Here is a 26178-nt window from a genome sequence, read left to right as displayed (position 1 = left end):
ACTCTCATATGCAAAAAACACAAATGAGATTTTTATTTTATTTTATTTATTTTTTTTTTTTCAAATTAATTTTGCTTTACTGGCATGAGATACTGTAGTACAAATTGCAAACATTATTTTCTTTTAAATCTTATATTAATTAAAATGTTTTTTATTAATTAATAATATTATTATTATTAAATTATAGATAAATACACTACTGTTCAAAAGTTTGGGGTCTGTAAGGTTTTTTTTTTTTTTTAAGAAATTAAGACTTTTATTCATATACTGGTATAATGTTACAAAAAAAAAAATGTTGTTCTTTTGAACTTTCTGTTCATCAAAAAACTCTGGAAAAATGTTTCCACCAAAATATTAAGCAGCACAGCTGTTTTAAACATTGTTAATAATAAGAAATGTTTCTTGAGCAGCAAATCATCATATTCGAATGATTTCTGAAGGATCATGTGACACTGAAGACTGGAGTAATGATGCTGAAAATCCAGCTTTATCATCACAGGAATAAATTACATTTTAAAATATATTAAAATAGATACAATTTCTATAATTTATAGCAATATTTCAGAATATTCCTACATTTTTTTTAATCAAATAGATGCAGCCTTGGTGAGCATAAGAGAAACATTTGACCAAACGTTTGAACGGTAGTGTAAATAGAATAACACAGAAAATATTAATATCTTAATTGTTTCTCCCATTAAATATAATAAAGTGGAGACTTTCCTGAAATCAGGAAAAAGAAGAGCCTAGTACAGATCCTACATCTCAAATTGTGCTCAGATTTGATGATACCAAAATCTTCCCTCAAGCATCTTACATTTCAGTATGAACTCACAAATTTCTCATCACATACTTCCCAGTCATAAGCATTGGACAATGTAGTTCTGTAATCTTACTGTACAATTGTTTGGTTTGTTTGTATCCATATTTCTAAAACAGCTGAAACATAACTAAGAAATCCACTGAGCCTCTTAAGCAATGAAATAACCTCAGAAAGAGCAATATTTTTTCCTTTACAATTTAAGAATTACTTTGATGTTAATATTGTTGTCATTTGCTATTATGCATTATCTTTATTATATAGTGTTGCAATGGAACTAGTCAATTTTAGCTATCGTTCATTATGTCTTTTGTCTGACTCGTGTATTTATTATCTCTGATAGACTTTAATTCATTTTCCCACTAAATGTATCTCTGAAATGTCCCTCTGAGTTCATACAACCACATCAGCTGCTGTCTGTGGTGTGTGCGTAATAAAATCTTAACAGTCTATTTTAAACTTACTCGAGTGGTTTGTGCTTTAATGCCTCTTGTGTAAGAGTCGATGTCAACGTGAAGCACGTTTAAATCCTGTCTCGCTCTCACAATACGTAACGAAATCCCTTCATGCTCACAGTGTCAAACTTTCTCGCACAATGATGAGACAAAGAGATTTAATCCGCTCAAAGAAGAGCGAAGGAGAGAGCAAAGGATGGGAGAGAGCAGCAGATGGCCAGAAAGACGTCAATCCTCTTCGTTCTTCCAGGACAACAGTGAGACAGAAGACAGATGATTACAAGGGACACTGACGTTACTCTGGAGCCCCTGCACGTCACAGAGATGGAATGGGAAAGCTTAAGAGAGTTGTATTAGGATGAAAGGGCAAAATGGCAATTGGGGAAAAGAATGTGAGTCTTTAAGGACATCGGCCATCACTTACTGGTGCCCAGCTGTCCAATTGCTCCTCAGTATTTACAGCCTTTAATCATTTACAGGAATCTAACAATTATTGACAGACTCGGCAAGCACGTTTGTGTTATCTTTTCTTCAGATAAGACAAGCACACTTGAACTTTTTCATTAAAAAGATTAATAGATCATAACTTGATGCCACACTGCCCTCTCTAGCAGACGGGACGGTAGTGTCCTCGTGTCCCATCATCTCCAAGGTGAGAATGTACAGATGAGCATGAAGCGCTTTTTATGGCCTCTTATCTATTCTGTTTAAACTGCCATCTCCACCTCTACACCCATTTCCTCTCAATACTGGGGAATTAACTGAAACACTTTATATTGAATAAACAGAGATTCATCTCTGATGTGCAAACATATAGATGTTCGGGGGTCCCCTGTTCTCTGAAATCAATGGCATGACTGGCATAGCCTTGTGAGATTTACCATCAGTTTATCCTCGTTCATTTCCTGAAAACAAGTTTGTTATCGTTTTTCCTTTTCGTACTTGAGTGACTCATGGATTCTCTGTCGCTCTCTCATAACTACTATATAAATACAAGTTTACAGGGACATGTCTTATGTGGAAAACATCATATCTGGAGGGCTTGGGGATATCACTGCTCAGTTCTTTGCACAAACTTTGTAGTTTTTAGATTTGATTTAATATTTAAGTCAAGCTTAAGATTTATTATTACAGTTATTTAATCTTGAGGATATTTTTTTTTTTTTTACCTTTGGATATCATCAAATTTCAAACCATCAATTTCTATTGATGCCCACCTGGTCAATCATGCTTTTTGCCTGTTTTTTCATCTTTTTTGCTCTGTTTCCATCGCTTCATTGGTGTATGTATGTTCCTGCACAGGACGTGCTTGTGCCGTTCAGCACACAAGTCAGGGAACGCCTGCTCTACACAGGTAATCCTTTAACCTGATTGAAATGTGCTTATTGTTGTGTTTTCACTTTTTTAACACCGTAGTTCTGTAATGGCAATTGGGTTTCTGTTTCTTTTTTAGCTGCAATGTTTAGATGTTGCTATCTGCTTAACGTGGGTAACTGTGACATGTGCTACTTTCTTCTGTCAACATGACTATCTGGAATCTGTCTATCCTTTTTAGTTGGTGTGTGGTGATGTTATAATAAAACTTAATGTGTTTTATTGTGTATCGTGTACTGTAAAGAGAAAAGGCATTAACTGTGTTTTTGTTCATTTTAGAGAACAGATTACAAGGGATGTTCCTTGAAATGAATCCTGATGGATCCGTCAGAGGGTCTCCGGTAAAGAGACAAAACTGTAAGCAACCGCTGCAAACATGAGTTAAAGAGCAGAGTTTATTGTAACCTGTAATCATTAAGTAACAGTCAAGATACTTCTTTGCGTGTCCTTCAAGGAAAAATGCCTTATCAGAAGAGATATTGAGTTCATAATATCTCTGATAGTGATTATGCAAATAATAACACGTTTGTTGTCATTTTGATGTTATGAAAATATTTCTTGGGGGCAGTGGCTGTTAATATTTGAGGTCCAAAGGTAATGCGTGTGAATTATGGTACTGACAGAGGTGTGGTGTTGTTTGCTGCACTGCAGGTGTGCTGGAACTGCGTTCAGTGAAAGCGGGAGAGACGGTCATCAAAAGTGTGGCTACATCTCTTTACCTCTGTGTGGATGATGAAGACAACTTGAAAGGACAGGTATGAACATTATATCTCATCATTGCAAATGTGAAACATCCAATAGAGTATATAAGTCAAACTCAAAATTGGCATTAGTTCAAAAGACAACATTATAGTTTAGCTTGTTAAAGAGCAGTGTAAACACATTTTCTTTAAAAATGTAAGGCACTTTATAATATGCATTATTATGTACAAATAGTGAAGGTAATGAGTAATGACTTTTGCAAGTAAAGAGTAATGAGTTGATTCAGCAAGGATGTATTAAATTGATCAAAAGCAACAGTAAATACATTTATAATTTTACTAAAGATTATATTTGAGATAAATGCTGTTGTTTTGACCTTTTTTATTCATCAAAGAATCCTGAAAAATATATATTATGGTTTACACTAAGATATTAAGCAGTTTCAACATTGATAATAATAATAAATGTTTCTTGATCATCAAATCAGCATATTAGAATGATTTTTGAAGGATCATGTGACACTGAAGACTGGATTAATGATGCTGAAAATTCATCTTTGCATCACAGGAATACATTACATTTTAAAATATATTAGAAAAAGAAAACGGTTATTTTAAATAATCTAATAATCCACAATATTACTGTTTTCACTGTGTTTTTGTAAAAAAAAAAAAAAAAAAAAAGTGATATAATATCTTAGTGATATAAGAGACTTCTTTCAAAAACATCAAAAACATTTACCGGCCCTTAAACATTTGAATGGTATAGTATATTTTTTATGATTTGTCAAACAACATTTAAAATCATTGATATTAACTTTATTTATAAATAATGATTTTATAATTAATAATTAGTTGTATTGACAATTCTGTCTGTTTTTAATCATAATGTAGATTTTATTACATTTTATATAATAAAAAAAATTATCTTATGTTTCATATTTGTTTTTTATATTTTCCTATATTTTATTATTTTTCTTAAAAAAATAGAATAGTAGAATTGCTTTGACATGGTTTGCAACACTTTTTATAGTGAACATTAAATGAGCTGTTAAAGTATATTAATTTAAGGCACTTTTATTATTTTCCCTGGAGACTTGAACTCATACTGAGTTTTGTTTTCTCTTTCAGCTGCAATACTCTGAAAAAGACTGCACCTTTCAAGAAATGCTACTGGAAGACGGATATTCTTATTTCCTATCTCCACACAATCAGCTTCCTGTGTCGCTCCTCTCAAAGAAGTCTGGGCGGAAACATGGTGCTCCATTTTCTCAGTTCCTCCCCATAATGAATATGGTGGCGGGGAGAGGAGAGGACAGCCTGAAACAGGAGGTGAAAGAGTATATTCAGGATATAAACCTGGACTCTGATGACCCACTTGGAATGAGACATAACTCACACATACAGACACTCTTCAGTCCCAGCATGCATACTAAGAAATGAGGACCAGTGAACGTCAGTTATGGAGGCACACTTTACATTATCACTGGACTGAAAGGTTAAAAAATGATTTGTTACTGTATTTTGTTGCCTGAAACTGTATTTATTTGAATGTATTTATTTATTTGTTGTGGTCTAAAATGATTTAAATTAATTTATACATCATTATTAACTTAAATATTGTTATATTAAACATTAAACAATTATTGAATTAAACATTACATTTTAAATAACATCACGGATATCTGCTGGAGCAGATTCCACGTTCAGTTTGTTTGTTCTTTTTGTAGTTCAACTGAGTCACTTCAGTATGTTTTTTGTTTGATTAAACTTTTTAATAAATGGTACACAAACATGGCTCAGAGTTACATAATTCATCGAGCACGCGCACACACACATTAGATATTACATATTTTCTTAAAAAGCTTTTGAATACACAAACACAGACACACACATCTCTCATCCACATCATTTCAACATAGTCATTCAGAACAGCAGTAACATTAAACTGTTCCAGATGAGTGATGCTTAAGACTTTAGCCATCCGTCAGGCACACAAATCCTTGGCACATTCATGGCTGCAACCCGGGTGACAAAATACATGACATTTAAATGACACCGCATGGCGCTTCTTCTTATGAATATGTCCGATATATATATATGAATTCCAGTAAGATCTTTAAAGCAAAGGTGCAAATGCTTGTATTGCACAACACAGCTCAGCTTATGCTCAGCAATATTTCCAAACACATCCAAGCATTAAGACACAACTTTCTGAATAGATAAAAATAGTTTTACAAATAAATACATTCAGTGTAAAGGTTGTGATGTCAAAATAAAGGTTTTGTAACCGGAACGTTAGAAAAACGTTTTATGGAAGTTAATATAAATGTTTTTGTGACTTCTTCATACTTTTCCTCTCCTTGGCTACTGCATTTTGTACCTTCTCAGCCTCTGTGTCAATCATTTTCTGTTTCTTGCATTTATTCCTGCATTCCTTCTTCCTGTCATCCTAATATATTCAGAGAGCCACAGCGAGGCAGTGTCCTTTAAACACGGCACAGGACCACCTCTATCTCTCATTCCCCCCTTTTTGATCTCCAGTCTCTCAGACTTGGGTGACCAGCGGGTAAACGCTCCCTACGCTTTGCTCTCCGGCCTGCCCTGCACAAAGCCCAGCCAGGAGAGTTCCATTGAGAGGGGCGCAGATACCCCTGTAGGTTGTGCCTCCTTCGAGAGGAATGCGGTCTCCCTGTTCCCCGGGCCCTTCCTCGCCATCTTCTCCTTCTTCACCACCCTCTTCCTCCTCCCAAAGGGAGGTGTTGACATGTGTGTATTCCTGGTTGTCCTCACATTCCATCTCACGGTGATAGAAGTAGCTGAAGTTGGAAACGATGACAGGAACGGGAAGTGAGATGGTGAGCACCCCTGCGATGGCGCACATGGAGCCCACGAGCTTTCCGCCCACCGTCACCGGGTACATGTCGCCGTACCCCACTGTCGTCATTGAGACCACAGCCCACCAGAAGGCTTCTGGGATGCTGGTGAAGGACGTGTCTGGGCTGTCCACCTCGGCAAAGTACACGGCTGAGGAGAACAGGATGACTCCGATGAAGAGGAAGAAGATGAGCAGCGCCAGCTCTCTCAAGCTGGCCTTCAGCGTCTGGCCCAGAATCTGAAGGCCTTTGGAGTGGCGAGACAACTTGAAGATTCGGAAAACTCGAACCAGACGGATGACCCTTATGATCGCCAGGGACATCGACGGCGTTGCTCCTTTAGACTTGGCCAGCTCGGTGCCAAGCGTGACGAAGTAGGGAATGATGGCAAAGAAGTCTATGATGTTCATCACATCCTTGAAGAAGACCATTTTACTGGGAGAGCAAGCGAAACGCATCACTAGCTCAAACGAAAACCAGCAGATGCACATGGTCTCCACCAGGAAGAATGGGTCATGGAAGGGAGAAGACATTGGGATGTGCGTGGTATTGTTTCCAGCGAGGTGAGCCTGGTATGCATATTGCTGGGGAAAAAAAGACAGGAAAGAAAAAAGACAAATTAGATGCAGAAATTGGAAACTGAAGGATATGCAATTAATAAATATGAAGCACATTTTGCATAGTCAAAGTATATTAATATTCAAATTTTTTTGAGTTTTTGAGATTTAATTAATGAAAAATGAATTGCAAAAATACTGGTTAAAAAGTAAGAATGGACTGTTGAACTCTATATTCCATCTGCATTGAGAAACATTAACAACCGGGCGCCAGTCAGTTCAGGTATTTTTTTTTAATGGAAATGTACCAGTTCTCAGTTCCCAACTCTAATAAGAATATAACAGATTTAAGTTCATTTCTGATACTGCATTTAAGGCCAGACATGCTTTGCCTAACAGGTGCCTGACAGAAAAAAATTTGGTTGCTCATTTGACCACTAATTCTTGAGTGATCTTGAAGGTCCCATTCTGCTGTTAAGGTCACAATATATGACCTATCATTCAAAGGTCGGTCATTTTTGCTTTTATTACTCTGACTCCATAAAGAAATTACTTAGTCTAACACGTACACAAGGGCAAACCACATCAGTATGTGAGTAATAGGTAACCACAGTAGTGGTAATTTCAAATTTGTTTCCATAAAGATGTATAAGCTTACTTAAATGACCAGTGGTGTAACACAAAGCTAAGCATGTGTGTTTGCATGGAAAACAGATTTTAAAAGAGTAAGACAGGAGATTAGATGGTATGACATGTGAGATGTGAGTGTGTATATGCACGTGTGCTGTGTTTGAACTGGTGTCTGGCTAGCTGGCTGTTAAGTGTTCCTTATCGTAGTGCTTATTTTGATTTTGCTAAAGTCATCATAAGATGTTGTGGAAGTGTGTGTTTCCATTCCTATTTCAGCTCTGTGTATTAATACAAGCTCCTGTATCTGTGTTAATGTGCACTGAAGGGTTGTCCTTTACTCTAAAAATAATGCCTTAGATCTCTAAGATGAAACTTGAGAATGTAACCCTCCACAATTTCTCTCTCTCTCTCTCCAGCCCGCTTTAGTTTACTTGTCGTTAACTGTCTGATCCATGTAGAATTACTGAGCTGCTTTGGCAGCGTGTTGAGGTTGCTGGCTTGTGGGTCGCTGCTGGGAAACTAATTTGATACTCTTTACTAACTTTCCCTCCTTGCTCCCGACACACTCTGCATTGCACCTCACAGATCAGGCACAGGCGCTTTTTCATACTGTCACCTGTCATCTTATCATTTCTCGTCTCCTTCTCTTTTTTCTATCTGTGTATGCCGGTTGAATCTCTCCATGGTCGCGTCACTTGACTGTTTTCCAACCCCCCAGAGTCTCTGCTCCCAATCTGTGTATCAGATTTAACGACACTTCTAAAATAATCTCAGCAATAACCCTACCCTCTCTCCTGCTCCAAAACTCTTCATCTGTGCTTTCTTTTCTTTTAATGTGACTTTTCAGCCTCTAAAATTACCCTTTTTATGTGATTTTAAATCTTGTTTTGTATATGAATGTGTATATAGTCAGTGAAAATGCTTCTAAAAAGTTCAGCATTCAGTGTAACATTGTTTTTTACAATTGATCAAAATTCAGTATGCAGTGTGCATATTATACATGGTACTTGGACGAATTTGCAAAATGCTCTAAAACAAACACTAGCCTAAGTGTTATTTCCCATAATTTAAAGTAGCAAAAAAACAACGTCAACCTTTAAAAATGTAAACATCTGGGTTTGTTTACTCAGTCACAAATGCTACGAGTATGGGAATTTCATTTATTTTTTATTTTTTTGGTCTTAGTCTAATTTCGAGGATTGGTAGATATTGTGCTCGGTTACTGACATAACCTCAGTTTCCTGAGATAACGGGAACAAGTATTGCGTTGCAGATGCTGTTGGAAAACTCCTTTTTCCTCCAGTTACTGAAGCCTGATTGAATCATGCAGTGAACCTGCATGAGCCTACGGTGCTGCAGCCTGCCGAAACGGGCGGTACGTTATTGATCAAGTACATTCCCTATCGATATGGTTCACTCGTATTGTGTCCCAGACGCTATGGGAATACCATGCTACAATCGCAGAATGACAATCATTTTCTGGACCTGGCCTTAGGCACTTAAAGACAAGGGCCCTGAAGGCAGCAAGGTTAGGATAGGGTGAAAGCATTCGCCTGGGACTAAGGGGCTCAGACCACAGGGCTGGAGCCCAGAGGGAAGGCGTCCTGAGCGGGTTCAGCTCGCATAGAGGTCAAAGCCCAACTAAACAGAAGGGACCCCTGCTGGTAGAGCAGGGACGTCCAAGTTATAAAATCTGCCAAAAGTGGACAGTGAAGACCAGCCCGCCACCACACAAATATCCCAAATGGAATTCCACTGGACCACACCAGGAGGAGGCCATGCCTCTGGTGGACTGGGCTCTCACTCCGATGGGGCACTGGAGGCCCACAGACTCATAAGCCTCCTTACGCACATGACCATGTCTTGGTTTCAGTACAACTCTACAGTCATTGGCCCAAACTCAAGGCAAGACACGCTTGCTGGTCTCCCACTCGCTTGACTGATGCTTGGACCAGCAGGAGGGCAGTCTTTAATAAGAGGGGCCACAACTTGGCTCGGCTCTAAGGGCAGGCCCCTGAGGGCCCTTAGGACCGTTGACAGGTCCCAAGTTGGAATAGTAAGGGGGTGAGGTGGGTTCAGCCTTCTGGGTCTTCATTCAGTACTGCACTCTAGTTGGAGAAGACAGACCACTTAATGGTGTAGAGGCGTCTGGTAGACAGGGCTCTAGCCTCTGAGAGTGTTCAATACCCTCACGGGGAGGCCCATAGGCTCCCGTCGAGGGGCCAAACATAGAGGGCCCACAACTTGGGTTGGGGGTGCTAAATCATTCCCTTCACCTGGGAAAGGAGGCCCTTCCTCAGAGGATTTGGCCAGGGAACTGCTGCCAGCAGCTGCATCATCTCGGGGAGCCATGGCTGGTTTTGCCAGAGAGGGGCCACCAAAGGACTGTGTGTCTGTCCTCCCTGATTCATCTGTTGACCTGAGGGAGCAGCATGACTGCATGAATGGGGAAAAGAGCACAGGGGAAGGTTGGGCCACTTGTGAGCCAGTGCATCCTTGGTTCAGTCTTCCCAGCACGTGCAATGCTCTGAGCGAGTGCAGGTTGCATTATACCCATAAGAGGTGCCATCTCACCAGTTTGTACAGAGGCCTCGATCTGAATCCACCTTGGTGATTTATGTAGGACACCACCACCATGTTGTCCGAGCAGACTAGGACATGGTGCTTTTAAAGTGAGATCTGGTAGGAAGGTTTTGAGAGCCAGAAAAACCGCCAGCATTTCTAGGCAGTTGATATGCTTCAGCCTCTCCGTGCTTGACCAGGAGCTGGATGTCAGCCTGCCCTTGCACATAGCTCCCCAACCCATCTTGGATCGGTCAAGAATCCCTAACTCTGAATGAGGGCACGTGTTGCTGGATCGCGCATGCTCCAGCGTGAGCCAGGCCCGCATTTGGGCTGAATCGAGAACTGCTCCCAGGAAGGATATTCGCTGGCTGGGAGACAGTGAGCACTTGGCTAGGTTGATCCTGAGACCCAGGCATTCTAAATGACTGAGGAGCAGGGACCTGTAAATATTCAACTCAGCCTCCAAATGGGCCAATACGAACTAGTGTTCGAGGTAATTCAGAATGCACACACCATTCTGTCTCAGAGAGGAGATGGCCACATCCATGCACTTAATAAAAGTGCACGGGGCCAGAGACAATCCGAATGGAAGGATGGTAAGCCACCTCCTCAAATGGGAATCTTAAAAACGGCTGTAAAAGCCTGACTTAATGTGGGCTGGCAGAACTGTTTCTACAGCTACTTTCACTAGTAAATTCATTACTTCGTAATGGAGGACGTGTGTCACTTTGCTCTGTACAGACGTGCAGATAACGCCATGAAGCATGGGGGCCTGCGAGCAAATTGAAGCGAGTAACCAAGTTTGATTGTGTTCAGAACCTAACTTGATAATCTGGGGATGGCCTCCCAAGCCTGAGCCTGGGTGGCGAGGGGCTGAAGTACTTCCATTTACATTTCATGCTGACTTTAAATGATATATTAATAATAATTAATTAAGTTTAATTTAATGTATGCTCATTCATCTTTGAATGCTCAGTAAACCCATCTGCTCCATGCTAACTGCCATTCTACCATTCTTCCTTATTACTATGTGTTTGCTGCAGGTTGTTTGTCATGTTTTGTGTAATTATGTGCTATACTTAAATTTCAAATGCTTGATGTTGCAATATATGTATTATAATGTCTGTAAAATCCTCTGTATTGCAAATGATAACAATTTGTTAAAGGTGCCCTAGATTATGTTTTTAAAAGATGTAATATAAGTCTAAGGTGTCCCCTGAATGTGTCTGTGAAGTTTCAGATCAAAATACCCCATAGATTTTTTTTTATTAATTTTTTTAACTGCCTATTTTGGGGCATCATTATAAACGTGATTTTATGCTGCGGCCCCTTTAAATCCCGTGGTCCACGCCCACAGAGCTCGCGCTTGCCTTGAACAGTGCCTTAACAAAGTTTACACAGCTAATATAACCCTCAAAATGGATCTTTACAAAGTGTTCGTCATGCATGCGGCATGCATGCGTCGGATTATGTGAGTATTGTATACTGTTATATTGTTTACTTCTGATTTTGAGTGAGTTTGATAGTGCTCCATGGCTAACGGCTAATTCTACTCTGTTGGAGAGATTTATAAAGAATGAAGTTGTGTTTATGCATTATACAGACTGCAAGTGTTTAAAAATGAAAATAGCGACGGCTCTCTTGTCTCCGAGAATACAGTAATAACCGATCGTAACTTTAACCACATTTAACAGTACATTAGCAACATGCTAACGAAACATTTAGAAAGACAGTTTACAAATATCACTAAAAATATCATGTTATCATGGATCATGTCAGTTATTATCGCTCCATCTGCCATTTTTCGCTATTGTTCTTGCTTGCTTACCAAGTCTGATGATTTGGTTGTGCAGATCCAGACGTTAATACTGGCTGCCCTTGTCTAATGCCTTTTATAATGTTGGAAACGTGGGCTGGCATATGCAAATATTGGGGGCGTACACCCCGACTGTTACGTAACAGTCGGTGTTATGTTGAGATTCGCCTGTTCTTCGGAGGTCTTTTAAACAAATGAGATTTATATAAAAAGGAGGAAACAATGGAGTTTGAGACTCACTGTATGTCATTTCCATGTACTGAACTCTTGTTATTTAACAATGCCAAGATAAATTCAATTTTTCATTCGAGGGCACCTTTAATGTCGTTAGCCACATTCTGGTTAAACATTGTAAGAATGACATGTCTTCCCACTCCTCTCACCTCTCTCATCTCCTTCTCTATTCTGAAGTCAGGCAGCGTTTCCAAACAGAAGATCAGGATGGAGACCACAATCACCATCACGCTGATGATGGCGATGATGCGGGCGCCACCAGAGGATTCTGGGTGTTCAAAGAGCATCCACAGCTTTCGTGCGATCTCATTGTCTGGCAGCGGCCGAGGCTCCTCCTTGGGGAAGCCCTCATCCTCCTTGAAGCGAGCCATGATATCCTCTCCCAGCTCATAAAACCGCAGTTCATCCATGAAGACATCCAGAGGCACATTGGCAGGCCGCCGTAACCGGCCTCCAGACTGATAGAAGTACAGGATGGCATCAAAGCAGAATCGGTTGCGGTCCAGGAAGATCTCATTGCGGAGTGGGTCAAAGTAGCGTAGGCGACGCCGAGGGTCTCCAAGCAGAGAGTCAGGGAACTGGGCCAGGGTTCGAATCTGTGTCTCATAGCGCATGCCTGACACATTAATGGCCAGTCGTTCAGACAGCGCCCAACCTCCTCTCCACATCGAACCAGATCTTCGATTCTCTCTCTTCCTCTCACCCTTCTCTTTATCACCCTTTTCTGCCTTGTTGCGCTGGTCCTTGAGCTTCTTGTCAATCTCACTGACCTCCTCCTCTACTAGTTTTTTGGCCTCGATTTCACTGTCAGATCCTTCTCCTCCTCCTTTGTCCATCTTTTCTTCTTTCTTTTTTACTCAGTCTGTTATATTGGGTAAAACAAAGATATCTCATTTTCTGTTAACAGATCATTTTAATGAATTTTAAATATATATAATAGTATAGAAATACATTTACAAATGTTACATTATTTTGCACTTATTTGCAGTATATCTAAATATATTCAGCATTATATCATTCCATAATTATTGTTTACATCTTGCTTGCTATCATTAAGTTTACTATATTATATTTAATAAATTGAAATCAATAAATTAATACATTTAAATCATTATATTTTCATATTTTAAATGATATGAAATTATGGAATGCTGAGAAATATGTAATTCTCATTTAAATTTAATATAAATGTAATTTTAATATTATTTATTTAAAATGAATTACATGTATAACTCTATATTTATTAAAATGCAATACATTAAAATTGGTAAATTAATAATAATACATATAAATCAATATGTTTTCATAAATGTATGACAGCAAAAAAGATGTACACAATAATTATGGAATTATATATTGTAATGCTGAATATATATGTGTAATATATTTAAATAATGAATTTAAAAAAAAAAAAAAATGAAATTGAAAATAAAAATGAAATTACAAACATTTTATGTAATCTATCCTAACCCTGTGTTGACTCCGTTACCACTTTGACCCTCAACACGAGAATAACACTACAGTAAATTAACAGAGCTGGTTTATATGAAGACACCTAAACAACACATGAACTGAAGTATGGAAAGAAGCCTTAAATGAATGTAAGGGGTGAAAAACAGTGAAAACAAATGTGTCAGAAAGTAAACATGTCCCATAATTCTTAAATTTAGTATTAGAAATACAGAGGTTTGTGCCTCTGAAATGTTTGTAAGAAGTTTGTCCCTCTACTTACCTTCTGCCACTAGTGACCGTAGATCCAGAATAGTTACCCCACACTATCCGTGTTTCTTCCCTACCTGCACCGCACCATAAGCTGTGTATCTACTGTCCCCCCTTCTGCCAGGCGGTCTACCCTGTGAGTCCAACAGGAGGTGTTTTCTCCTGTACCCTGAACCATAAACTCTGTCCTCCCCTCTGTCAATGCAGTAAGGATACTTAAACCTGTTTGTAGGTCACTATCTTCACTCCCTCTCACGCTCACTGCAGCTCTGGGGAATGCTGTCATGCTGAAATTCAATCCAGAGCCCCTCGTCCCCTCATCAGCTCACTGTCCCAAACATCTTCACACGAGCACCACCTTAAAGGGCACCTTTTTACAAGATAAGTCTCTGATGTCCCCAGAGTGTGTATATGAAGTTTTAGCTCAAAATACCCCACAGATTTTTTTTATAGCATGTTAAAACACCCAGTTTTGGGGGGTGAGCAAAAACACGCTGTTTTTGTGTGGTCCCTTTAAATGCAAATGAGCTGCTGCTCCCAGCCTACTTTCAAGAAGAGGGCGGAGCTTTAAGAGCTCATAGAGATTTAGATTTGAGCATTTAGGCCACGCCCATACCGGGGGGTTGGGTCAATCCAACCCTCTCCATTGACTTTGTATTGCATGAAGCAGCCTCCTTTAATTTCTGACTTATAACAGAAAACAGAACAATGTCTAAAAGCTGCGACAGGGTGTGACAGGGTGTGCAGCAAACAAGCTAAAAAACCCAGAACAAAGTTTTTATAAGCTACCGTATCGTAAACGCCAGCCTTTAAAGCGTTAGTTCACCCAAAAATGAAAATTATGTCATTAATGACTCACCCTCATGTCGTTCCAAACCCGTAAGACCTCCGTTCATCTTCGGAACACAGTTTAAGATATTTTAGATTTAGTCCGAGAGCTTTCTGTCCCTCCATTGAAAATGTATGTACGGTAGACTGTCCATGTCCAGAAAGGTAATAAAAACATCATCAAAGTAGTCCATGTGACATCAGTGGGTTAGTTAGAATTTGTTGAAGCATCAAAAATATATTTTCGTCCAAAAATAACAAAAACTATGACTTTATTCGGCATTGTTTTCTCTTCCGGGTCTGTTGTCAATCCGCGTTCATGACTCCGCAGTGATGCTGCTGACGTGTTATCTGGTGCGCCCGAGCTTCGTTTACTAGGGCTGTTCGATTCCGGATTTTTTGGAATCGAAAAGAGATTCCAAGAATCGATTCCTCACTGTTATTTTCGATTCTTTTTTTTTTAATACCAACATCGTCTAACATTGTCACGTCTTACCGTGCCACAGTGCTGCTTGTTCATAGAACGAGGCTTTTACTTAGGGGATTTGTCACGTCGTACTTCCTGCGTCAGGTGTAGACAGTAGACACAGTGTAAAGACTAGGAATATGTTCACCATATACATATATGCGGTAGATTCTATTGTATTCTATTGTCACTTATGTATGTGGATAGATAGATTTTTATTTATTTGTGGTACATATATTTCATCCAGTATCATAAAACTATATCTAAAATTCCTGTTAAATTCCAAAAGCATTTTGTTCAGGAACAGACTCATGCACACTTTACACATATAAACTTTTTTTAGGGCCTTTACCCATATAAATATTCTTTGCGTGAGTGTGATTGATTGTTGTTGTCGATTGATTTATTCTTCTTGTCCTAAACTACAACGAGTAAGATCAAACCCTGCCCAGCAACCGATTCTAAAGATTTCATTGGGTCAGTCATTGTGCTGATTGCCTACACAATGCTGAAATAATCATCCTACCCTAAACCATACTCTGTGTCATGACTGGATCCATTTATTTAGTCTGAACTTTATTTCTTTACATGTGATGTGATTGTGTTGACAAATGAAATCGGCTACAGGCCGTGGTTTGTGTTAAAAAAAAAAAATTATATTAAAGAGGAGTCGATTCCCTTAATGGAATCGATTCCAACCTTTAGAATCGACTCTCAATTCCCAATGCCTCGGAATCGAAGAATCGATTCTTTTTGGTGGAAGAAAAGACAATGCTGAATAAAATCATAGTTTTTGTTATTTTTGGACCAAAATGTATTTTCGATGCTTCAAAAACTTCTAACTAACCCACTGATGTCACATGGACTACTTTGATGATGTTTTTATTACCTTTCTGGACATGGACAGTCTACCGTACATACACTTTCAATGGAGGGACAGAAAGCTCTCGGACTAAATCTAAAATATCTTAAACTGTGTTCTGAAGATGAACGAAGGTCTTACGGGTTTGGAACGACATGAGGGTGAGTCATTAATGATATAATTTTCATTTTTGGGTGAACTAACCCTTTAAGGAGACAGAAGTGGATACATGCAATAAGACGTGAAGCACTATCAGAAAAAATGGGTACATATCTCCTCCTCTAAGGTTCAAATAGGTGGTGAAATAATCCTTTGACATGGGTTTGACAGTTCTGGGTATTTTTTAGCTTGTTTGCTGTACATCCTGCTTTTAGACATTGTTCTGTCTTTTGTTAGAAGCAAGAAATGACAAGAAAGGCAACTTTATGCAATACAAAGTCAATGGAGAGGGTTGGATTTCCCCCCCCCCCCCATATGGGGATTAAAAAAAGGAGTGGGTGGATTTTTGTCATTGTTGGATGACAAAAAAATGACAAAACACCATGTAAAAGTGGATTTTGCATAATATGGTGCCCTTTAAAATGCATGTCTCACTCATTTTCTCTCTTTTATTTTTTGTTTACAATACAAAGATTTGCAATATCCCACCCCAATACTTCTGCCAGGAAACATATAAATAATTATTTTAGAATATAAAACAATTCTGAACATAACCATCCATAAGAATTATTTATATAAATTATCCACTGGATCCACTTTTGTCTCCTTAAAGGTTGCCATTTACCGTTCGGTAGCTTTTAAAACTTTGTTCTGGATTTTTTAGCTTGTTTGCTGTACACCTTGTCACACAGCAGCTTTTGACATTGTTCTGTCTTTTGTTAGAAGCAAGAAATGACAAGAAGGCATTTCAGTTCTTGGAATGTGTATCATAATTCTTTCACCACTTTTTCAAAGTTTTTACAGTCACTTTTTGTCATTCTTTTGTAGTTCAAAACAGTCATGAAGTGGCTCTTGATTTTCACAGACACGTCAGGCTTCACCTCCCTGCAATACCCACGCACTCAATCACCGGAGTTCTAATCACCGCCACCTGCACGTCATCATCCCCGCAATCACCAGCACTATATAGCCCACACTCACACACACAGTCTTTGTCTGGTCTCGTTTGATATACAGACTCATGTATACTTACCTCAAGGACTCCAACCTGCTACTTACCTGCTATCAGCGATCCCAGTCTCTCCAGTGTCTCCAGTCTTCCTCCTGTGTTCCTCCCTCCGTGTGTGTGAGTGTTCCTCGTCTGCCATTCTCCATCTCATCAACCACGAATTCCATCTACAAGCAACAAAGGATAGTATCAATTCCCTATCATCACATTGAACTCTCTATCCACCATTTACTCACCTGCTCATTGCTGAATTTCAATAAACAACCTTACTTGCTTTTACTTCTGCCTCCGTGCCGTCTGTACCGTAACAGAAGACCGGACCAGCAAAGTACGACAGGACATCAGCATGAGCCAACCAGACCCTTTCCAGGAGCTCGTGAGCGCGCTGCGCCGAGCACTCACTCCACCACAACCACCGTCACCGTCACCAGCACCTGTCGCCGCTTCCTCGTTCACTTCTTCGTTTCACACTCCAACCCTGCACGCCAGTCCCATGGCCAGGCCAGCGCCCTACTCAGGATCGGTGGAGGATTGCAGCGGATTCCTCCTGCAATGTGAGCCGGTCCTGGAGATGCAATCGCAACTTTACCCCACAGACACCTCTAAGATCGCCTTCATAATCTCACAGCTACAAGGAAAAGCTCTCCGTTGGGCAGACGCACTCTGGATTCAGAAAGGCCCCGTGGTAAAATCATATTCTGCCTTCGTCTCTCATTTCCGTGAAGTCTTTGGAAAACCCCTTTCGGATTCATCAGTCGGTGAGAAACTCTATAATTTGAAACAAGGATCTAACACTGTGAGTGATTATGCATTGCAGTTCCGTACTCTGGCCTCCAGCAGCAGATGGAATGAACAAGCCCTCATCACTTCCTTCCGCCAGGGGTTGGAACCGAAGTTGCGATTGCATCTCGCTGCATACGAGGACAACATCGGCCTCGAACGCTTCATCCAACCTGCCATCCGTGTAGGCATTCATATGCAGTCGTGTCTCGAAGAGCACCAGGGCCAGCCACTTCCTCAACATCTCCTCCATCGGTCCGAACCCATCAGCTCCCCAGAACTAGCCAGCGAACCCATGCAAACAGAAAATTATCGGCTCTCCCCCACTGAACGACAGCGCCGGCTGACCCTGAATTTGTGCCTCTACTGCGCCTCTCCTGGGCATGTACTCTCCGCATGCCCAACTCGCCCTCCAAGACCTCTGGTGAGTGCCATCCTTCCCTCCTTACTCAAGATGAAACTACTCACCACTGTTGTAAACCTTACTGCTGCAAATGTGTCTGTTCCAGTTGTCACGCTCCTCGATTCAGGGTCAGCCGGGAACTTCATCTCCGGGACCCTCTGTCATCAACTCATGCTCAAAACCTCGCCTTCGCCTAGTATCTATCAAGCCCACTCCATCACCGGAAAGCCCCTAGGCTGCAAGAAGATCAGCCGCTGTGCTGGACCACTGCAACTCCGCATTGGCATCCTTCATGTCGAGGACATCCACCTGCTGGTTCTGGAGGAATCCACCGCTGACGTGGTTCTAGGGCGCCCGTGGCTCGAACAAGACAGCCCAACCATCTCCTGGCGCACGGGCGAGATCCTGAAGTGGGGCGAACACTGTTTCTCAAGCTGCTTCTCCGGGTTTCCTGTTCCTCCATCTCCACGTCCTAAAGAAATCACTGTCTGTGCTACCTCCATCAAGAGCCCCATCGAGAAACGATCCATCGACATTCCATCCTGTTACGCCCCCTTCAGCGACGTCTTCTGCCCGCAACGAGCCTCCAAATTACCTCCACACCGGCCATGGGACTGCGCCATAGATCTGCTACCGGGTGAGCCAGTGCCACGGGGAAGGATCTACCCCCTATCTGTGCCGGAGGAGAAGGCCATGGAGGACTACATTGAAGAGGCCCTAAAGCAAGGATACATCCGTCTGTCTACTTCCCCTGCTGCTTCCAGCTTCTTCTTCGTGGCCAAAAAGGACGGAGGCTTGCGGCCCTGTATTGATTACCGCTCACTCAACAAGATAACCATCAAATTCCGTTACCCACTTCCCCTCGTTCCAGCGGCCCTGGAACATCTCCGTGGTGCCACTGTGTTCACCAAGCTGGACCTCCGCAGCGCGTACAACCTCATCCGGATACGCAAGGGGGACGAGTGGAAGACCGCCTTTGTCTTGCCCACTGGCCATTACGAATATCTGGTCATGCCCTATGGACTAGTCAACGACCCCTCCGTATTCCAGGATTTCATTCATGAGGTGCTCCGGGAGTTTCTCCATAAATTCGTGTTGGTGTATATCGATGACATCCTCATCTACTCCCGGAGCCTGGCCGAACATCGCCACCACGTTGCGGAGGTCCTCAAGCGCTTACGGCAGTTCCAACTGTTCCTCAAGGCAGAAAAATGCTCCTTCCACCAGTCATCCGTCCACTTCCTCGGATACTACATTGATCACAGTGGCATCCGGATGGACGAGGGGAAGGTGGATGCCATCCGGTCCTGGCCCACTCCTACAACTGTAAAAGAACTCCAACGCTTCCTAGGCTTCTCCAATTTCTACCGTCGTTTCATCAAAGGCTACAGTTCCATCGTCTACCCACTTACCAACCTCCTTCGCCATCAGCCCAAGTCTCTGTCCTGGTCCGAAGATGCCACAAGAGCCTTTGAAGCCCTCAAGAATGCCTTCACCACCGCTCCCCTCCTCGTCCACCCTGATCCCAACCGGCCTTTCGTCGTGGAAGTGGATGCATCCACCACAGGAGTGGGAGCGGTTCTCTCACAGCAGCAGGGGCAACCAAGTAGACTCCATCCATGCGCCTTCTTCTCCCGCAAGCTCAACCCGGCGGAGGTCAACTATGACATCGGTGACCGTGAGCTCCTGGCCGTCAAGCTCGCGTTGGAGGAATGGAGGCATTGGCTGGAGGGAGCCAAACACCCCTTTCAAGTTTTGATCGACCATAAAAACTTGGAGTATCTCAAAGCTGCAAAAAGATTAAACCCCCGTCAAGCTCGCTGGGCCATGTTCTTCTCGAGATTCGACTTCACTATCTCCTATCGTCCTGGCTCCAAGAATCTCAAGGCTGACGCCTTATCCCGTCTCCATGCTCCCGATGAGAAAATTGAAACTCCAGAAACCGTCCTTCCAGAATCCATCTTCGTGAATCCCATCCAGTGGTCTGAAGAAACTCTGCCCTCCTCCAATGCCTCCACTCACACTCCGCCGGGTTGCCCGCAGGGTCTTCAGTACATCACCAGAGCACGACGCACTCAACTCATCCACGCAGCTCACTCATCACTTGGCACTGGTCACCCGGGGGTCAATGAGACCCTCTCGCTGCTTAAAGCACGCTTCTGGTGGCCCAACTTGGCCAGGGATGTCAGAAGGTACGTGCAGGGAGTGTGCCATCTCCAAGAGCTCTCATCATCTGCCGGTCGGCAAGCTCAATCCTCTGCCCGTTCCTGAGCGACCATGGTCACACCTGGGAGTTGACTTCATAACGGATCTCCCACCTTCTGACGGTCACACCTGCATCCTCATGGTAGTGGATCGATTTTCCAAGGCCTGCCGGCTGATTCCTCTCCAAGGTCTACCTACCGCTCTCACCACTGCAGAACTAATATTCAACCACATCTTCCGTTACTATGGAATCCCTGAGGACATTGTATCTGACAGGGGCCCCCAGTTCATCTCCCGGGTCTGGAAGGCCTTCTTGTCGCTCCTGGGTGTGACCGTAAGTCTATCGTCCGGATACCACCCTCAGACGAACGGGCAGACGGAACGGAAGATCCAAGAGATCGGCCGCTTCCTGCGTACCTTCTGTCACGGCCACCAGGACTCCTGGAACCAGTACCAAGGACTCCAACCTGCTACTTACCTGCTATCAGCGATCCCAGTCTCTCCAGTGTCTCCAGTCTTCCTCCTGTGTTCCTCCCTCCGTGTGTGTGAGTGTTCCTCGTCTGCCATTCTCCATCTCATCAACCACGAATTCCATCTACAAGCAACAAAGGACAGTATCAATTCCCTATCATCACATTGAACTCTCTATCCACCATTTACTCACCTGCTCATTGCTGAATTTCAATAAACAACCTTACTTGCTTTTACTTCTGCCTCCGTGCCGTCTGTACCGTAACATTGATCAGATGATTATGAATTAAAATTAGGCTATATGTAGCCGACACAAATATTCCAATTAATATAACAATATAAAAATTGAATGTTAAATTATTATTTATAGAAATAATTTCTGTACATATAGTGAATAGAAATGCATATTTTTTCAATTCAGTTTAATACCTTTCTTTACAGGATAAACCCAACAAGTCCTAAAAATCCCATAACCCACATGTTTTTTTTCCCTGTTGACACTAGTGATAAGAAGTCAAAGTTTATTTTTTAATTTTTTTGGCCTGCACTGGTTCATTTGAACAGTTTCAATGAGCCTGTTAAAAACACAATTCACTAGTTTGTCATCATTACGCAATTTTGGCTAATTTGGCTAAATTTCATTAAAAAACAAAACAAACTTACATTTCGCCCAAAGTCTTTCACTGTGAAAAAAATTCATGATTTATCACATCATTTTTTTCTTTTGTCAAATCAGCTTCAATAATTAATGTGGTTCAGATAACATAATATTTTGAGTTCCTGTTGATTAAACAAATCGCCTTCATTGTATTGACTAAATTTTAAAATTTTTAATTTCAATGAACTCAAAATTTTAAGGCAACCAGGTAACTTACTTTAAGTTAAACCAACAATTATTTTTTACAGTGTTGATTCATGCATGCTCGTAGTATAGCCTACACTTCAACCAATGGGTGTCTGAATCATTTATGGCTTTAGTAAAACAATGTCCCAGGATAGTTCTGTTTTTGTTTCTGTATTATGACTGCAAAAGCCAGACTGAATTTGATCAGGAAGAACTTAAAGAAGAAAAACTCAGGAGAGAGACTAAAGAATCTGAAAATACTTTACAGTAGGATAGAAATATAAGTATTTACATAAGCAGATTTATATGGATTTACCAATGCATAACAATGAATCCAGAAAAGTGTTGGTTCAAACCTACCTCTGTTTCAACAATGAAAAAACTTAATTCAGTTTATAAATCCAATCATTCTCTCTTTAGATAGCAGCAAAGCATTAAACTAAAACTGATTCACACTATTCACAAACAGCTTTTCTCACTTGATGATGTTCATATTCTTCCTTTTGCATACTGGAGTCTGTTTGACAAAGGGGTTAAGCTGGTTTATATATTTTTACCTGTGAGACAGGAATGTTGGGCGTGTGTAAATCACCTGCACAGGTGAAGCAGTTTATCCATTTCATTTCTAAATATGTCCAAATCTAATTTAAATATGCCAGCCCAATCATTTGAATTAAAGTAACACTATCTCTAGTCAGAGGTCATGACCACTAGGTAAGCCGACCAATATTTCTTCTCTGATAGTAGCTTTGGTTTGGTCATGTCATGGTCTCCCATGTATGTTTAGCTAGAGTAATATCACATTAAACAGAGATAAGGCTCACCCTTCGGTTAGTCGATCAACATTTTGTTGTCCTAAACGGAAATTTTCTTTTTAGCCTTTACAGTTAAAGTTCACTTAAACTAATGCCAAGCATTAGCAGGACCTCTAAAATCACAGTTGGTGTGCCCTATGCTCTAATCAAAACTGGACTTTAGTCCGTTACTAACCTTACACTGCTTTGCGGTAACAATGGATTCAACGTAATCTACTAGAGTCAGAATAAATCCAAATGTTACAATTTATTAGTCAGGTAAATGTATCATGCCAATTACATAAACAATTCAATGATAATTGATACAAAACATCCAATGCTAAGAAATAAAGAGTAAAAGATGCATGCCTGATATTTGAAAGATACATAATGCTGAGTGTCTGAAGGGCACACAGTATCATGGGCTGATCTGGCTACAGAATTGCGTCGTGAACGCCTCCCTCTCTTTAAATACTCAGACCAAGACAGAAACTTTTTTCAAATGGAAACGAGTTCTTAATGGGAATTTGCATTAATCAGGGTCCCAGACTGGGTAGTTTACACCTTTTTGGGGACAGAAATCCATTTGCAATGAAAGACCCTGTGAAAGGGGGCACACCCACTACAGTAAGCAGCAAAATATCTCTAAACTCTTAAAAACTTTATTACCTTCTGGTTTACTTCTGTGGGAATGCGACCTTTGTACCAGTTGCACTTAGACATTTGAAATGATACCAAACATGTATAATGTTGTGTGACAATTGTTCACATTAAACCATGTAGATTTTGGGTGATTTTCAGTTCATTTCAACATGTGAGATGTGAGAGATGGGTGAAGGGAATAAGATGTAAATGGGGACAATACTGAGATGATGAGCTCAGTGTGATTACATCTCAGATGGGGATGCTTATTTGGCAAGAAAGAGTTCAAAGTTAATTTCCCTTGTTTTCTCAGAACGTCGCCCTCTCTTCCAGTTCTTCCAGTTTCTCCAGTCTTACAAATACAAACACAAAAGGGTGTTTACTAATACTCTCACTAAACATGATAACAACATATTTCACATTTATAGAAAATTTCAACAAGCTCTGCAGTATGAAATCACAGGTGAGACCACAACCATAAGCTAATGCTGATGTTCATCAGAGGTTGTACTATAACAGATTCACTGAAGTCGAGTCAGAGTTCTGAACCCAAGTGTAGTTTATTCCAAATTCCAAATGTACAAAAACAAAACAATGACTTAAAAATAAACAAACATGAACTTGAATTGATAGGAGTGGCATAGGCTTGAAACTCATGACAGTAGGTTAAAGCATGACAAAGCTATACCAGGAAACATTGTATATATCCTAGGTACTAAAAGGCCAGAGTTTTTTGACCTTAAAGAGTGTGATGGATTGTAGGGTGATAGAAGTTCAGTTAAAGGAGCCAAGCCATTATAGGTCATATACAGAACTTAATAGGTAACCAGTGCAGAGATGATAGAATTGTTAAGAACTCTTGCAGCTGCACTTTAGACTAACTGTAGCTTGTTTATTGAGGATGCAGGACAACCACCTAATGCATTACAATAATCCGGTCTAAAGGTGATGATACACAGGGCAACTTTTTGAGCAATGTTGCCGAGCGATGTTGCTTGAGCACTTTCCCATTGAGAATAGGCAACAAATTTCAATCTAAATCTTATCCAGATAGAAATTTGTTGCCTATAGAGTGCCTCAGGGATGACGCATTTTTGTAGGCAAAACCCGGAAGCGAGTTAGCATTTTAGGACTTCCGGTTCCAACGCCGTAAAGTCTATGGGTTTTTTGAATGGGTTTTTGCTAAATCGCCTGAAATAAGGTCTGTGGTTAACAAAGCCTCTAAATACTTTCACGTTTTGATCTATGACATAAAACACACCAGTTATAACCTGCTTGTGATTTTTTTAAACTTTTACTGTGTCTTAAAATCGGCAGTTGCTAACAAATTGCTAAAAGGGACTACTTCCTTTGGCGGGGACTTTAGACGTCATCATTAAAAACGGGACATTTGGACAGCATTTCTCATGAAAAAGTGGATAAGTATTATGCAGCGCAGATCATAATCAGCGAGCATGTTTATAAATAAAGTTGTTTTCTAAATAAAGTTTGAGGAAGCTTGGTGGTGACGACGTTGATCCGCGACCATGGTGTGCTGTAGTCCATTTATAGCCTACTGTTAGCTTTTTATATCTGACAACTTTATTTGGGCTTCAAAATGTATAAATGTTGTGTTAACTTGTAAAGATTATCTTGATAGACAAAACGTGTAAGTGTCATAACTCTTTGTTAAACACTGAGCTTATTTTCTGCAATTTTCCAAAAGTCTATGGGAAAAATGCATAGGCTTTCAATCGAGGGAACCCGTGCGCCGCTAACTTCCGGGTTGCCCTACAAAAACACGTCATCCCTGGGGTACTCTATTCGGCAACATTGCTCAAAAAGTTGCCCTGTGTATCATCACCTTAAAAGGTTAGTTCACCCAAAAATGAAAATAATGTCATTATTACTCACCCGATGGCTCCGTGAGGCCTCCATAGCCAGCAATGACATTTCCTCTCTCAAGATCCATAAAGGTACTAAAAACATATTTAAATCAGTTCATGTGAGTACAGTGGTTCAATATTAATATTATAAAGCGACGAGAATATTTTTGGTGTGCCAAAAAAACAAAATAACGACTTATTTAGTGATGGCCGATTTCAAAACACTGCTTCAGGAAGCTTCGGAGTGTTATGATCATTCGGAGAGTATTATTATCACGTGTCAAACTGCCAAACTGCTGAAATCACGTGACTTTGGCACTCCGAACCGCAGATTCGACACGCTGATTCATAATGCTCCGAATCTTCCTGAAGCAGTGTTTTGAAATCGGCCATCACTATATAAGTCGTTATTTTGTTTTTCTGGTGCACCAAAAATATTCTCGTCGCTTTATAATATTAATATTGAACCACTGTACTCACATGAACTGATTTAAATATGTTTTTAGTACCTTTATGGATCTTGAGAGAGGAAATGTCATTGCTGGCTATGGAGGCCTCACTGAGCCATCGGATTTCATCAAAAATATCTTAATTTGTGTTCCAAAGATTAACGAAGGTCTTACAGGTGTAGAACGACATGATGGTGAGTAATTAATGACTGAATTTTCATTTTTGGGTGAACTAACCCTTTAAAGGTCATGAATGCATGAACTAGCTTTTCAGCATAGACAAGTTGCTGTCTGTCTATCATCAGCGACTCTTGCCATAGACTGTATAAAATGGGCTCTTGTTCAATGAAAGTCAACATTTGGAAATATTTTACCATTTTATATTGATAGTATAGATGTTTCATTATTTGGTCATATCGTTTGGGACAAAGTAGCCTATGGAATATACAATATCCTTAAAAAAAAAAAATACAATTAAACAAGTATGTTACAAAATACTATAGGATTTATCTAGCTAAGCCGGGGCTCTTTGCAAACCAAATGTGCAAAACCCACGACAGGCATGCTGAGTTTCAGAGAGTTTCAGCGTACTTGGGCACTGTCGGACACTGAATTGGTTCATTCAGGTAAACTGGTTCATCCAGTTCGCTAAAA

General features: G+C 40.7%; 2 protein-coding genes across 2 annotated transcripts; one reads left to right on the top strand and one right to left on the bottom strand.

Annotated features, from left to right (window-relative positions):
• The first annotated feature begins 434 nt into the window (after positions 1–434).
• fgf21 (fibroblast growth factor 21) lies at positions 435–5066 on the top strand. Its single transcript, XM_048203810.1, has 4 exons — positions 435–2629; positions 2929–3006; positions 3301–3404; positions 4482–5066. Exons 1-4 carry the CDS (start codon positions 2485–2487, stop codon positions 4791–4793), a joined length of 639 nt encoding a protein of 212 aa, XP_048059767.1. The 5' UTR covers positions 435–2484; the 3' UTR covers positions 4794–5066.
• A 37-nt stretch (positions 5067–5103) lies between these two features.
• On the bottom strand, positions 5104–14014 carry LOC125276358 (potassium voltage-gated channel subfamily A member 7-like). Its single transcript, XM_048203803.1, has 3 exons — positions 13761–14014; positions 12178–12890; positions 5104–6810 (listed from the first exon to the last, which is right to left on the bottom strand). Exons 2-3 carry the CDS (start codon positions 12862–12864, stop codon positions 5899–5901), a joined length of 1599 nt encoding a protein of 532 aa, XP_048059760.1. The 5' UTR covers positions 12865–12890; positions 13761–14014; the 3' UTR covers positions 5104–5898.
• Between the last annotated feature and the right edge of the window lie 12164 nt (positions 14015–26178).

The sequence above is a fragment of the Megalobrama amblycephala genome, linkage group LG1, assembly GCF_018812025.1.
Source record: "Megalobrama amblycephala isolate DHTTF-2021 linkage group LG1, ASM1881202v1, whole genome shotgun sequence".
Classification (NCBI taxonomy): Eukaryota; Metazoa; Chordata; class Actinopteri; order Cypriniformes; family Xenocyprididae; genus Megalobrama; species Megalobrama amblycephala.
The sequence above is the reverse complement of the archived record's forward strand: the minus strand, read 5'-3'. Positions and strand labels throughout refer to the sequence as shown.